This window comes from Eleutherodactylus coqui, chromosome 1, assembly GCF_035609145.1.
Source record: "Eleutherodactylus coqui strain aEleCoq1 chromosome 1, aEleCoq1.hap1, whole genome shotgun sequence".
Lineage (NCBI taxonomy): Eukaryota > Metazoa > Chordata > Amphibia > Anura > Eleutherodactylidae > Eleutherodactylus > Eleutherodactylus coqui.
The window spans coordinates 253,491,213-253,506,653 of record NC_089837.1 but is presented as its reverse complement, the minus strand read 5'-3'; the positions used below and the strand labels follow the sequence as shown (position 1 = coordinate 253,506,653).

The 15,441-nt window shown below is 41.7% G+C and overlaps 1 protein-coding gene across 2 annotated transcripts in view; it reads right to left on the bottom strand.

Annotated features, from left to right (window-relative positions):
- The window catches only part of ASCC3 (activating signal cointegrator 1 complex subunit 3), a 677,124-nt gene that overhangs the window by 491,231 nt on the left and 170,452 nt on the right, over positions 1-15,441 (bottom strand). For both annotated transcript variants that reach the window (XM_066608127.1, XM_066608136.1), the window contains exons 9-10: positions 8,804-9,004; positions 1,362-1,502 (exon numbers count right to left, since the gene is read on the bottom strand). In XM_066608127.1, coding sequence (XP_066464224.1) covers positions 1,362-1,502; positions 8,804-9,004 — 342 coding nt within the window. The remainder of the gene's footprint in view (positions 1-1,361; positions 1,503-8,803; positions 9,005-15,441) is intronic.

Sequence of the window (15,441 nt, the reverse complement as noted above, 5' to 3'; positions counted from 1 at the left end):
AGAGACGAGCGCGTACTCACCCGCGCCTGGCGGACCCGGCTCTTTCATGTGCCGGCTGCCGCGCAGCCGGCGCATGCGCAGACCGGAGCCGGCGGCCGGGTGAGTGCGTGCCCCGCAGAAAATTAGAACATGCCGTGGTTTGTTTGCCGCGCGAGATTTCGCGCGGCCAAACCGCGGCCGTCTGCATAGGAGTGCGTATTTTAATGCACTCCTATGCAAACTTTCAGCGGCGGGATTTCCGCTCGTCTGCAGGCGGCCTAAAAAATGGCTTATGATATATCAATTTATATTGCATAAGGTTAAAAATAAACAAACACTTTCCACAAACAAAAAAAAAAAAGATGGCAAACAAGTAAATATATATTGAAAATTTTGTCTTAAACCTCCTGCACACGGGCAAAAATTCCCGCAGAATTTCCGCCCGTGCTTGCTGCCATAGAATTGCATTAGATAGATAATGTAATCCTATGCAGACAGCCGCAATTTGACTACGTAAAAACTCTTGCGGTAAACAAATCGCGGCATGTCCTTTTTATGTGCGGCAGCCGGCACGTAGCAGAGCGAAGTTGACGCCAGGAGGAGGTAAGCAGCCGTGGTCACTGCAGGGGCACGGCTTGCATCCAGCTGCGAAAATTATCGCAGCCGGATCCAAGTCGACTATCTGTAGGAGGCCTTAGACAGAAACTTTTTCATGAGTATTCAAGATAACCCAGACGTACAGAAAAAAAAGAGCATGTTTAGTGTATGGATATTAATATTACAATATACTTACTATGGCTCAACGATAAAAAAATACAACACAAAAAGGCCTCTCTTTATGTGCATCTTTTTTAGCTACACATTTCTCTGCAGTTTTCTCAATGTAGCTGTGAAAAGCATAGACCCTTTGCCATTTAAAAAATAGCTTGTATTTGACTTGTACTGGAAAGCACCCTTTGGGTTATATAGATTTCAATTATTTAACTTCTCCAAGGTGACATCACAAATGTGTATTAATTAATACTAAAAAACTACATTTAGAGATAAAACAGCTCGGTATGCTAAAAACAAGAAATGGAGAGTTTTGGAATGAGTCCCTGTAAATTGCATCTAGTATAATAAAGAGTGACAATTATACATGCAATAAGGAAGAGTATTTTAAGTTATCCCAGCTACCAAATATCATCTGTAATAGAAGTTGTTTACAGACTTAATGTTATACTCGTTCTTAAGCGGTATAATTTTTTACAAGCAGCCTGGGTATTCATTTACCAAACTAATAATTTGCAAATGCAGTTCCAATAAATAATATGAATAAAGTGAAAGTAAAAGCATAAATAGCATAAAGCAAATGCCATACATTTCACCTTAGTTGAACTTACCTGAGTGCGTAAAATTTCACCTTTTGACAACTGCATATCACCAGTCAGCTCTTTCACAGTGATACCCAGTGGCTCTAGACGCTTACTGAAGTAATTTGTCATCTCAGCTGCCAGGGCCTTCATAGGAGCTACATACACAATCTGTACAAAAAGGACACCAAGTTGATAAATGAGCAAAACTCACAATGTCATTTGTCCCAAAGCAACCAGTACAAATCACAATTTATTGTGAAATATGATTCAAGACACTTACAGTGAAAAATCTTAATAGTGATATATGAAAAGTCGTTATCTTCCCCGGATAAGTGTGCAGCTGTTTAGAGGACAATGGATTTTGTTTATATAGCCTCATCACTTTGAAAATTGGTTCTGCATCAAAGCTAAATGCATTTTCATAGCTTTTCACATGGGTAATAAGATTTTCAGGACACAAACACGAATTGCTGTAATAGTAATGAACTAAATTAAGCAGCATTCTTTGTGTGAATTAGGAATGACTAATACCCTTGAAAAACTTTTCTTTATTTACTAGTGTGAGACAACAGAACTACTCTACATGGGCTATCCGCTTCCATTCTAAAGACTACTCCATCCAAAACAGGCTAACTGGAGCATAATGCATTTTATGTCCGATTTAGTCGCGTCCTTGTTTTACGCTATGATGATATACTGAAAAGATTTACACATCACATTTCAAAATAACTGCTGCCTTCTTCTGTAATGGCTTCATGACAATAGATAGGATTTTGTCACATAAATTAAACAAAACATTACTGTTTCTCCATAAAGGAATATATTAACCCCTAAGTGACAAAAACGGTTTGTGCCTAACCAACTCATTTTTCATTGTCACATTCCTAGAGCCATAACTTTTTAATTTTTCCTTTCACATAGCCTTTCACATTATTTTGGGATATATACAATATATTATATAAATTTACTTTTTTTTCTAAATCATCCTTAAAAAAAATTTAATTCCGCCATTCCCTTTTTGGATTTCATTTTTACGGAGTACAGTATGCAAAATAAATAATGTGATAACATTATTCTCTGGGTCAGCATGATTCCAGTGATACCAAGTTTATACAGGTTTTCTATGTTTTGCTATTTTTGTACACCAAAAACACTTTTTTAATTTAAAGATTTGCTTTTGTGTTGCCGCATTTTTATTTTTCCAACATTAGAGCCCTATGCTGACTTGATTTTTGTGGGGCGAACTCAAGTCTTCATTTGTCTAATATTTGGGAAAATATAATATTTTGATTGCTTTTTACTCCATTTTTATCCAGAGGACAGATTAAGAAAATCTACAATTTTGTCTTTTTTTAAAATTTTTAATGAATTTCACCGTGCAGTATAAATAAATATAAATTAATTCTGAGGGTCAGTACAATAAAGTCAATACCAAAGTTCTGGGGGAAGGGGAAGCATATATCTATATTCCACAACACTTCTGCTCGATTCACAACCTGTTTGGTTGTTTGGGTCGGCTGATTCACAGTGATTGGTTGTTTGGGTTGAATCAAGCAGAAGTGTTGTGGAATATTAATATATGCAAAGGGGAAGGGGGGGGGGTTCAACTTTTTTTTTAAATGTAAATAAATTGGAGCTGGTGAGAATGGATGAGAAAAAAATACATTTCCCTGCACCCTCCTGAACTTACAGAGTTCAGGAGTATGCAGGTGCTAACTGCACCGTGGGGGGGCTGCTTACCTGTCCAGCGTCTTCCACATTCTCCCTTCTGCCTCCCGGCTCGGCGATCATGTGACCGCTGGGGTCAGGTGGCACCCAGCGGTCACATGATCGCCGGGGCAGGAGACAGAAGGGAGAATGTGGAAGACGCCGGACAGGTAAGCAGGCCCCCCACGGTGCAGGCTCCCGACTCGGCATTCATGTGACCGCTGGGGGTCAGGTGACAGCGGCGGTCACATGATCGCCGGCCGGAATCTCAGTGCATTACATAGCGCTAATTGAGCGCTATGTAATGTGTAAAGGAGAAGGCAGAAAGGATTAAAAACCTTTTCTGCCTTCTCCTCGGGGGTCCTCGATTAGGACCAGTGCAGAATTGTATCTGCACCCGATGTGTCTGACGATCGGGTGCAGATGCACTCCTGCACTGCAGTGTCGGGCCTGCCCCGACATCGGACCTGTGGAGGGAAATTATGATGTCGGGGCAGGCCCAACATTGGATTGGAAAGGGTTAAGATAAAAAATCGATTAGTAAACGAATAGAATTGAATTTTGATGCGCATTCCCAAATCTGCTTGCAAATTCGAACATTTGCAAAACATGTGTTACATTTCTAAAGAAAAATCATAATATAAAGAAAGGCTTGAAATTAATTGACTTGTCGACTGCGTCCCAATTGAAACAAGTTGCAAATTTTGATGTAAAGCCCGGCCAGAAGATGTGCATAACATGCCGTAAGGAGTATTTTAGTAGTTAACAAGCTGATCAAGTGTCCTCAGCATCAGATCAAATCCGATGCAAAATCTCCACAGCTGGTAAATGCTGTAATTAAATGTTGATTCCGCTGAAGAAATTGCACCATGTTCAAAGGGATTTTTCCTCCTTACCCAAAAAAACACCAACATTGAAAAAGATGATTCTTGTAGAAAAAATTATGCTCTTTCCAAAAAATAAATTTGGAGTGGTCCCACATGGAGATATTTGACTTTGAAATTAGGTTAGATTTGGCTTTTATGCGTTTTGCACCATGTCTGTGTGTTAACATCTCCACAAATATGTGAGCCTTTGTTCTGATTTTGCAGCAATATATTGTCATGCAGGTGGTTAGTGTACTGGTAAAAGCAGAACCTACCAACTGTTTTTGAGTTGTACAGCGTCAAAATTTGGCTTGCGCATTACGCAACGTAATTTTGAAGTCACTTTGAGGTTAAATTGCGAGTTACATATTGTTGTGTGAGTGTTGATAGTAAATTTTTCATGTTCACAGGCACAAGTTGAGCTAGTATGTTGACTTTCAGCATCACAGCTACTATGGTTCTGCAATGCCCACATGTCAAACTTTGCAAAATCTTTGCTGTTGATGCCGTGTGGTTGGTGGGACCTCCACGCAAAGTGCTGTGGTGCCCCAGGTAGATTATATCTGGAGCTAAAACTTTACAGAACATTGCTTCAAACGTATATGTACATCCATGTAAATTTTCAGCAAAATTGGAGATGGTCAAGTGGGGACAATTTTTAAAACTGGTCCAGTTGACATGGAATGACCCTAATGATTCCAAAACCCATTGGAATGGGAAGTTTGATTGCAGTTGTGAGACTAAAAGAGGAGGTAATGTGAGGTTAAAGGCTCCATATTTGGTGGTGTTAATTTTTAATCCAGATATGGACACAAACCTAGACATTTTGCCATTAAATTAGGGGTACTGATGTGAGGGGAGGATAACAATAATAGAATATCAGCAGCAAATAGGCTGATTTCATGTTGTACTGAGGCAATTTTAATCCCTGTGATATTTGGATTGTTTCGAATTTTCATTGCTAACGGTTCTATAGCCAATATAAAAAGGAGGGGTGATAGGGGACACCTTTGTCTTGTGGTTCTCAGGACTGAGATGATTTCTGAACAAAAGCCTTTATACCTGATAAATGCCTTTGGAGAAGAGTATAGCATTCGTAACCACGTTAAAAATTCCTTTGGGAATTTCAATTTGTTGAGAACTGAGAATAAGTATTGTCAGTTTATGGTATCAAAGGCTTTGTATATATCTAATGAAAGTAATATGGCTGGGATGTTTCTGGAGTGGCATGAGTGTATGAGGTGTGTGACTCGGTGTATGCTGTCAGGAGATTGGCGACCTGGTACAAACCCTACTTGATCTCATCTTATTAAGTAAGGAGCCATCTATTGGCTGGCTTCTATGGCATCGTTCACATTGCAGTCTAGGTTTGTCTGCAGTGACTCCTCCCCAATCTGGAGTTAACAATTTAGCTCCTCCAGATTTATAGTCTGGCTTGCTGCTTTTTGTTAGGGTCTACGGCCATTGTGCCGGCCTTATGGCGATTGTGCCTCCTCAGTGGCGATTGTGCCTGCTCTGCATTTTTCCAGTGAAATACCTCTTATTAAGTAAGGCAGTGCAGTATTAAGGAGCTGAGCTAAAATAGTTTTATATTTACATTAATGAGAGATTGAATGGTAATTTACTTTATTTTGGGGGTCCCTCTCTGGTTTGGGAATCCCTGAAATGGCCACTAGTGGTGATGCTTGTCCTACTGCTTGCCTGTCTCACATTTTATTGAAATAAACTACAGGATGTGTACTGATTGTTGAAGCAAATTTCTTATAATACCGAGAACTCGACTGGGTCAGGGTGCTTGTTAGTTTTGAGGGATTTAATGGTATTTTTAACTTTGGTGTTATCTTGGAGGCTAAATATTCTAGGAATTTTTCGCTTAAGGCAGGTAATGTTAGATCTTGAAGATATGAGCTGTTCTGAGGGTGTAGAGTTGGTCTGAGAGTATAGCTTTGTTACAAGTTGTTTAAATTTCGCTACTATAGTTAATGGGTTTGCAGAAATTGTACCACTTCTGGTACGTAATTTACAGAAGTGGTTTGTTGGAGGTTCCGAGCGGAGTTTCCGAGCCAATGGGGTAGAAGTTTTGTTATTCAATGTATAATAGCGCTGTTGTGACCATCGTATTTTGCGTTCAATAGTGTCTGTGAGACAGGTCTAATTCTGTTTTGGTTTGAGAGAGGGCTCGTAAATTAGGTCGCGTACGTGTATTTTGGTTGTTTCCTCTAATTGTGAGACTTTCTGTTCAAGCTTTTTATTGTTGGGACATATGTTTCTTTGCTGCAAGTTGAATAACGTATCCGCAAAGCACTAATTTGTGTGCTTCCCACAATGACAGAGGAGGAAGCCAAGGGACCATTGATATAGAAGAAATTCTTCTTTTTGCCCTTGCAATGCAGTTAAGACTTCCGGAACAGCTAAGAGTGAATCATTAGGCAACTATGACAAAGTCGTGGGTTTGGACATCAATGAGTTACAGGAAAGAGAAACTGGGCTGTGGTCAGACCAGGAAACTGAAGGTATTTTAGATTGCTGGTGTCTGAATGTGGTCTATTCTGGAGTAGATGGAATGGGGTGCAGAAAAATGTGTAAAATCTTTAGTGGTCGAATTTAATTTGTGCCATAACTTGACCAGATTGTTTTGTGAGAGTCATGTTTTAAATGATTGTGATAGTGAGTGCTGAAGTTGCGGTAGCAGGGATGCTAAAGAAATGGTGTTTCTGTCCAGGTTTAGTATGCAGTTAGAATCCCCACATAAAAGCACTATGCCCTGTTTATGAGATTCGACCAATCCTAGAAGTTTGGATTAAAATCGGGTTTGCCTAGTGTTTGGAGCATAATACGTTACAATGGTCCATCAAGCAATGGTTTTAACATTAAGGCCGTAAGTTGTATATACGGAAATGTGCACAATATACTGCTGTGACAATTTTGTACTTTGAAGTTCTATGATACAAAGGAATAAGGATCCGTCAGAAGAGTAAAGAAATTACACAGATTGAAGTTAATGTCCACTTTTGAATGATGAGGATTATTTGTTCAGTCGAGGCCGACTTTCGGTCACTTTATGGATCATTCTCCATGGTTTCCTAACCTTGACTGCTTCTTTCAGTTCTTCCATGTCCATGTTAATATCTGCCTTGATTGCGTCCAGCCAGCGTGTTTTTTGGCGTCTTCTTCACGACTAGTGATGAGCGAGCATACACGCTAAGGGCAATTGCTCGAGCTGCGGGGGAGAGCGGGGAGAAACGGAGGGGAGATCTCTCTCTCCCACTCTTCCCCCCCGCTCGCCCCTGCTGACTGCCGCTACTCACAGCTCCCCCGCGCCGCCACCCGAACCTTGTTTCTCGATAAGGGCAATGCTCGCTCGAGCAATTGCCCTTAGCGAGTATGCTCGCTCATCTCTAATCACGACCTATTTTCATCATTTTTATGATGTAAAGTAATCCAAATTAGGAAAAGTGTTCAGGAACAAGAATAGGCCATGGAGATGTATGCCACACAATGAAAGATTTTAAAATACTCATTCATATTGTAAATCAATCTTAAATATGAGTGGAGAGACAGTATATTTAAGAATATCCCACTAATCATTAGAGTAAAGGTGTAACTGCACTAATTAACGTGGGCTACTAATAGGGCAATGTTCCAGTTCTCTGCAAAGCAAAAATACCAAATGCACCTTTGTGCTTTCCTTCATCTGGCCCCCAATGATCATAATAATATGGCATATTCTAGTAATGTACCATAACATTAGAAAAATAGAAAACACCTTTAAGCTATATCTCAATTGTAAATAAATGGTTTCTTAACCTCTTCCTGACCACACCACGTAAATATAGATTATGCTGTCATGAAGGGTGTATGGAGAGGGATTGGTAGTCAAGTCCGCTCCATAACTGGTGACTATTGGCTGCTTTTGACAGCAGACAGGCACTGGCTACTGCTGTGATCAGTTAACTATTTAGATGCCACAGTCAAAGCTGACTGCAGACCCAAACAGTCAGCCAGAGGGGGGCCCTATCAGCAATCCTAACAATATGAACGTATGGTGCAAATGGATTAGTAAGGAAGCCTACAGGGCTGCCTGCCTAGGGCTTAAAAGACAAATGGAAAATCACTATACACTGCAATACTGAAGCATTGCAGTATATAGTTCAAGCGATCGAGTGATCAGAAGTTCAAGTCCTCCATGGAGAAAAAAATAATGGTTTAAATACATTTTCTTCAACTTTATAAAAAAAAAAATACTAAAAAATATTAAGTTGTTAAACCCTTTTCCTATTTTTCCCCAAAGATCTAGACAAAAAAACCCCCCCACATATCTTGTATCACCGTGTTCATAAAAGTCATAGCTAGCTTTTAAAATATTGCAGCATTTATCAAGCACAGTTAAAAAAATAACCTCAAAATAAAAGTTCACACATACCACAACTGAAGAAGAAATTTAAAGTTATCTGCCTCAGAATACGGTGATAGAAAGCAACTTTTGTTTAGAAAAAAAGTTTCTTTATTTTTTAAAAGTAGTAAAACATTTTTAAAAAGTATAGAAATTTGGTATTACCATAATCGTACTGACCCACAGAATACTGTAAAAACCCAAGCCCGAAAAAATTACACAATTTAATTTTATTTTACTCCACTTACATTTTTTTCCAAGTTTTTCAGCACATTATATGGTGCATTAAATGGTAACATTAAAATACACAAATCATATCACAAAACAAACAAACAAGCTCTCATGCAGATATACAGTTATGCTGGTGGAAATATTTTACTTTTAAAAAACTTAAATCGCTTTTGCAATACGGGGACAGGAAAAACAAAACTTTAAAAAAATTAAATCTCTAGTATTTAAGAGGTAAATATTGGTCTGAGTAGTATATCAGTGCTATTGCTTACCTTAAAATCATCCTTTTTAATAACACCTTGCTGTATATTTTGGCGAATTACATGCAAGACTGTTAGCATAGCAATGTTAGTTTTGCCGGCTCCAGTTGGTGCACAGATGAGCATGTTTTCATTTGTATTGTACGCAGTTTCAAAAACTATGGACTGGATACGGTTCAGTCGTTTGACACCCTTGAAGACCAGCTGTCCAATCTGATGTGAGAAAAATACAGAGCAGTTAGAAATAAATATTACTCCTTCAACAATTATAAGTGATATACAAGACCGCAGTTCAGTATAAGTCTGAGGGATGGAGCGGCTGAAAGTGTGAAAAATAGGATGAGAAGCTAATCCATGTTGCAAATCCAATTAAAAGAGTTTAATGTGACATTAAGCCTGAACAGAAAAAAAAAGCTATGCTAATTATATTAAAATATAATGATATGCTAAGCTGGTTCTGTGTGTGCTAGCAATTCTACAGAACAGCAAATGTGAAAAACAGAAGTTCACTCAATTTTCTGTGGTTGTCATGCTGTGGGACAGACAGGAAGTAATGCTAAGATTGCATTTAGGTACTGAACAATCACTATGGCAAATCAAGTGCAACTAACTGTTAATATATGAAACAGTCTTTGTTGCCCATAGCAACCAATCACAGTGAAGCTTTCATTTCTTATAGTGATTTTGAAAAATGGAAGGTGAACTGTGATTGGTTGCTATGGGCCTTTCTGAATTAGACAGTTTTTATAAGTCTCCTCCTTTTTTTGCAGTGTAATGTGGCTAAATACCATATGTAGTTATGAATGAAAAATAACATTCTGGTTGACTATATTAAAGTAGCTCTACCATTTCTTGTGATACCCCTGCTGAGGCTCAAGGATATATAGTTTTCTAAATGTTATTCTGTATTTTAATGCAAATAGTTGTTTAAAAGCTGACAGGAGTCATAGCAACAGTCTGAGTGTCCTGCTCCTCTCTGCCTGCACACAGTGATTGGCAACTTTTCCTGTATGCATTTTATGTAGAAAGATGCCAATTGTTCTGTGTGGGTGGGGAAAAGAAAGGACTCATAGCCTTGCTTTAGGAGTTGTGCAAAAATGTACACAGTTTTTTACATGAAACTATATGTACCGAGCCAAGCATATATCCTCTGCTGTCCTTGGCTGCCCACAGACAGAATAGCATTAGACACCTGACAATAGAATATAAATGGTCACTAACTTTTCAAACAACTGTGGTTATATGGTAGCTAATGCAATCCTGGGAAAAGTGAAGGTTACTTTATTGATCTAAAATTACATTCTTGTGCTTAAAAATCACTCAAAAGTGCTGGCCACTAGAGGTCTCCTTGCCTCTAAAACGTGCGGTCCACTGCCTGATGTCAAGTAATGTTATCTCTGCTACTAGAGATAGCTGGACAGCAGGGCAGGAAGTGAAGGAGTGAGACCAGTCATCCTATTCATTGAAGCTTTTGAGAGCAGAGGGGTGAGGGAAGAGAAGGGGGAGACGCAGAGATTCATACAAACAGGCTTTGAGCTGATTGTGAGTTATTTGCTGCTAATAATTCACATCTTTACTGCTCAATACTGCTGTACACTGTCCTAAATGATGATGATATGTCTCTTTGTTCCTTGCTAGCTAGGTTTGTGGGCAACACTTGTGTGTGCTCCCAATGCTGCTAGAATATTAGCAGAATCCAAAGTTGCAAACAGCACACCTGTAGCTAATCACTGTCCAGTGTGAAACAGAACGTTCTGCGTTAAGATTCCTGCCGGAACCCTCTTTAGTGTGATAAATGAGACAGAGCATCCTGCACCATTTCTAAAGCTTTAGCTTCCTAGCTTTGTAGAAATCCTTGCTATTGTAAAATATGAGACTGAGCATCCAGCTTTTTCTTCAAGACTCACAGGTTCACTGTGGAAGCTTTGGACACACCTCATGTAAGGAGTCTATTGAACTTGGCTTTGCAGCAAAGAGCAGAGTACAGTGTAATGGATGTCGCTAATGCTTCTGTGCATGTGCAGGATCTGATTTATCCAGCTGTATAGAGATACTGAGATGTGGTCGGCTGGGCAAGCAGACAAGCATTCTCCCAAGAACCTGACCAGTCTAATAGAAAACAGCACAGATTCAACAGTATAAATGCAGCCACTGCTCTACAACCAGAAATCAAGGATAAACATAAGAAGAGAGCCCAGATAAGCGTCTTCAGAAGACTACGATATAAAAAAGGTAAAAACAGATTTATTAAATGTGCTTATTGAGGTGGGAATACCACTTGAAATTGTTAATCAATCCTACAAAAATGTCTGCACCATTAAATACCTGTCATTTTTATGCAACCCTTAACAGCAACCCTTATATATAGCGAACACCTGTGGCAATGCCCGAGACAGTGACAATATTTATATCACCTGTGCAATACTGAGGATATCCAGAAAAGATGATGTATTGTGGTTCTTTGAGGACTGGAGTTGTGTACTCCTGCTGTACTGAAATGGTGCAACTTGAAATATCCCTGTTGAGGGTATTTGTGGACAGGAGTTTGGGAAACACTGTTGTATAGCAAGCACAGTTTCATATAAAATTTTGAAGAAAAAGACAAAGATGCAGAAATGTACTCAATAAAATCCTTGCCCTTTCTGAGCTTGTATGCCCAGTTGCCCCACTCAATGATTGACAGCCATTTCTCTATGCATATACAAGCACATACAGGCATACACGTTTGTCTACAAGAAAAAGTAAGTTCACCCTTTGAAACTTCCTCGATTTTTGCTTTGATTACTAATAAAATGTGGTATGATTATTATGTAGGTCACCGTTATAGCCTTTTTACACAGGCTGACATTTGGGTAAACAACTGCATCAGTGCTGACATCACCGCTGAGGTAGTCAGCGCTCATGAAGAGCGTTTACACTGAAAGACCTCACCGCTGGATCGCTGGCTTCTCGCTCAGCACTTCACCTTCTGCATGAAGCGCTGAGGGGGTGTATTTACACAGAATGACAAGCCAACAATCCAGCGATATTCTTTAAGCTAACTGAAGTTCAGCCATAAATACCTGTGGACGAAAAGTGAGTGATGTTTTTGCACTCACACTGCACAATTATCGCTCAAATTCCTTTGTTTGAACGGATTTGAGTGATAACCATCCCATGTTAATCGCTCATTACAGAAAAACAATCTACCTATAGTAGTATCACACTGTTGCATTGTTCATGTCTTTTATTGAGCACACTGGTTAAAGATCAACACTGCAGGCAAAAAAGGAGTGAATTTCTTACCGAAAATTCCTTTTTTCCGAGTCATCCTGACGGCAGACATGGAGGTTGCACCTTGACCTTGTAGGGACAGGAAGCAAGAGACTTCAAAAGGCTCCTCCTGCCTCCCATTCACCAGTGTCTTCTAAATTACTTACATGGACATGTCGTGGTTAACCAAGGAAGATTTTTATTGCTCCGAGACAAAATTAACATGGTTAGTTCTATTTGAACATAAACAATAAGAGGGTAGCTTACCCGGATTAAACAAAGGAAATATGCACAAATTTACCGCATAAACAGAAATGTCCACCATAGGAGCCTCTGGGCTACTGGTTCGTGCCCGCATAGTCGTAGATATAATCGTGTGAATTTTTGGGAGGGAAATACGTGCCGTCAGGATGACTCGGAAAAAAGGAATTTTCGGTAAGAAATTCACTCCTTTTCCCCGGCGTCATCCTGACGGCAGACATGGAGTATACCAGATTAACTCTTTAGGGAGGGACCACTGCTTGCAGGACCTTTCTCCCGAAAGAGAGATCGGAGGAGAGGTCCGTATTCAGCCTGTAATGTTTTGCGAAGGTGTGCAGGTTGGACCATGTGGCTGCCTTACAAATTTGGTCCAGCGTCGCCATAGCCCTCTCTGCCCAGGAGCAGGATACTGCCCTGGTTGAATGGGCCTTAAGTCCTTCCGGAATAGTTCTGTTGCAGGAAGAGTAGGCCTGCTGGATGGTGGATTTTATCCAGCGGCTAATGGATCTCCTAGAAGCCGCTCTTCCTCTGCCCGGCCCCTGGAATTGAACAAAAAGAAAGTCAGCCTTCCTGAAGGATGATGTCTGCTCTAAGTAGCATAGAATGGCCCTCCTTATATCCAGGGTATGGTAGTCTCTTTCCCTATCGTTTTGGGGATTTTGACAGAAGGATGGGAGAATAATTTCTTGCTGTCTATGGAATTTTGAGGCTACCTTTGGGAGAAAGAAGGGGTCTGTTTTTAGTATGACCCTATCGTCCTGGACTAATAGGTAAGGTGTCTTACAAGATAGGGCCTGGAGCTCGCTTACGCGCCTCGCTGTTGTGATGGCTACCAGGAACACCGTTTTAAACGTGAGGAACCTAATTGGAATCTGATCGATAGGCTCAAAGGGATCTTTGCACAGATTTTGGAGGACTAAGTTTAGGTCCCATGGGGGGACCATACTACGGCTAACTGGCCTCATTCTTTCTGCCGCTTTCATAAACCTGCGGATCAGACTATGATCCGCTAGGGGTTGGTCTAGAATGGCCGAGAGCGCTGATACCTGCACTTTCAGGGTTCCCAGTCTCAGGTTTTTGTCTAGACCCTCCTGGAGGAAATCCAAAATCTTCGCCACCGAAGTGTCGAGATTGGAGACTTCCAGCCCCCTCCAGGAGGAGAATTTTTTCCAGATTTTATTATAAATAGCTGAGGTCACGGGTTTTCGGGACTGGCGTAACGTCACGATGACTCTGGAGGACAGACCTTGTCTTAGTAGCATCTGCTCCTCAATATCCAGACCGCGAGGTTCAGTCTCTCTAAGTTGGGGCACAGAACTGGGCCCTGCGCTAGAAGATCCTTCCTGGATGGAAGGCGGATTGGCTCCGTGATGGCGAGTTTTAGGAGTACCAGAAACCATGCCCTTTTTTCCCAGTGTGGAGCGATTAGGATCAGCGTGATGTTGCTCTGCTGGACCTTCTGAAGAACTCTCGGGATCAGGGGTATGGGGGGGAAGGCGTATGCCAGACTGAAATCCCAACTCTGGGAAAAGGCGTCTAACCTCTCGGCCCTGTCCCTCGGGTCTAGGGAAAAGTAGGCGGGGCATTTTGAGTTTTTGCTGCTTGCGAACAGGTCCACCTGTGGACTGCCCCAGGTTTCTGTAATAAGACGAAACTCCTCTTGATTCAGCGACCATTCCCCGGGGTCCAGGCGTCTTCAACTGAGGAAGTCGGCTGTCCGGTTCTGGGACCCTTTGAGATGGACGGCTGTCAGGGATTGTACCGTGGTCTCAGCCCATCGGAAGATCCGGGCTGTTAGTTTCAGCAGGTGAACATTTCTGGTGCCCCCCTGGTGGCGAATAAGTGAAACGGCGATCACATTATCAGAGAAGATTTTTACATGTCTCTTCTTTAGGATATCCTGAGTTCTGTGAAGCGCTTCCCAGATGGCCCTAAGTTCTCTGAAATTCGATGTCTGGGCACGCAGCGTCGGTCCCCACTCGCCCTGGAGCAGGCGCTGCCCCACTTGCGCTCCCCAGCCAGACTGGCTTGCATCGGTTACTACAGAGATGAAGGGCTCTGCCACCCATGGGGACTCAGCTTCTAGGATGTCGGTTGACCGCCACCAGCGGAGGGACCTTAAGACGGATGATGACATGGGCATTCTCCTTATCCAGAGAGATGGATGTCCCATCCCAGTTACCCAGGATGGCTCTCTGTAGCGTTCTAGAGTGCGCCTGGGCCCAAAGGGATAATGCCAATACAGGAGGTCATGAGGCCCAGGAGCCTCATTGCGTCCCTGAATGCTATTTGCCTCTTCTGGCCGCCCTCCTGTGCTGCCAGTCTAAGACTTTCCTGTCTGGGTGGAGGCAAAGACAAGGTCTGCAACACTGAGTCTATATGCACCCCCAGGAAGGTTTTCCGTGTCTTGGGGAGAAGACTAGACTTGGGGAAGTTAACTATCCACCCCAATCTCTGAAACAGAGAGATGACTCTGCTAGTATTGTCTCTGAGGATCTTGGATGAGGAGGCAATCACCAGGAAGTCGTCCAGGTACGGGATGATATTTATACCTGCTACATGGAGATGCACCACCATCTCTGCCACTATTTTAGAGAACATTCTGGGTGCCGTAGAAATGCCAAAGGGTAGGCACTGGAATTGAAAATGGCGTACCCGGCTCCCTATTCTGATGGCGAACCTCAGGTATTTGTGGTTTTCTGGCAGGACTGGGACGTGGTAGTACGCGTCCTTTAGATCGACGGTACTCATAAAGTTCCCTCTTTCAATCAGAGTTACCGCTGACCTGACGGTTTCCATTTTAAACCTTTTGTAGGTAATAAATTTATTCAGGCCCTTCAGATTAAGAATCATTCGGAAACTGCCGTTTGGCTTTCTTATCAGAAATAGAGGCGAGTAGAAACCCTGGCCCTGCTCTACTGTGGGGACCCGAACTACCGCCCCCATTTGCAGCAGCTTAGAGATTTCATTTTTAAAGATATCCTGCAAGGCAGGGGATTGTGTGGGGGTGACTCTGAAGAAATTGGGGGGCCGGGTGAAGAATTCTATTCTGTACCCCTGGGCTATGAGCTGCAGGACCCACGGGTTATCTGTGATCTCCTGCCATTCTCGGGAAAAGTTCAATAGTCTGCCCCCCA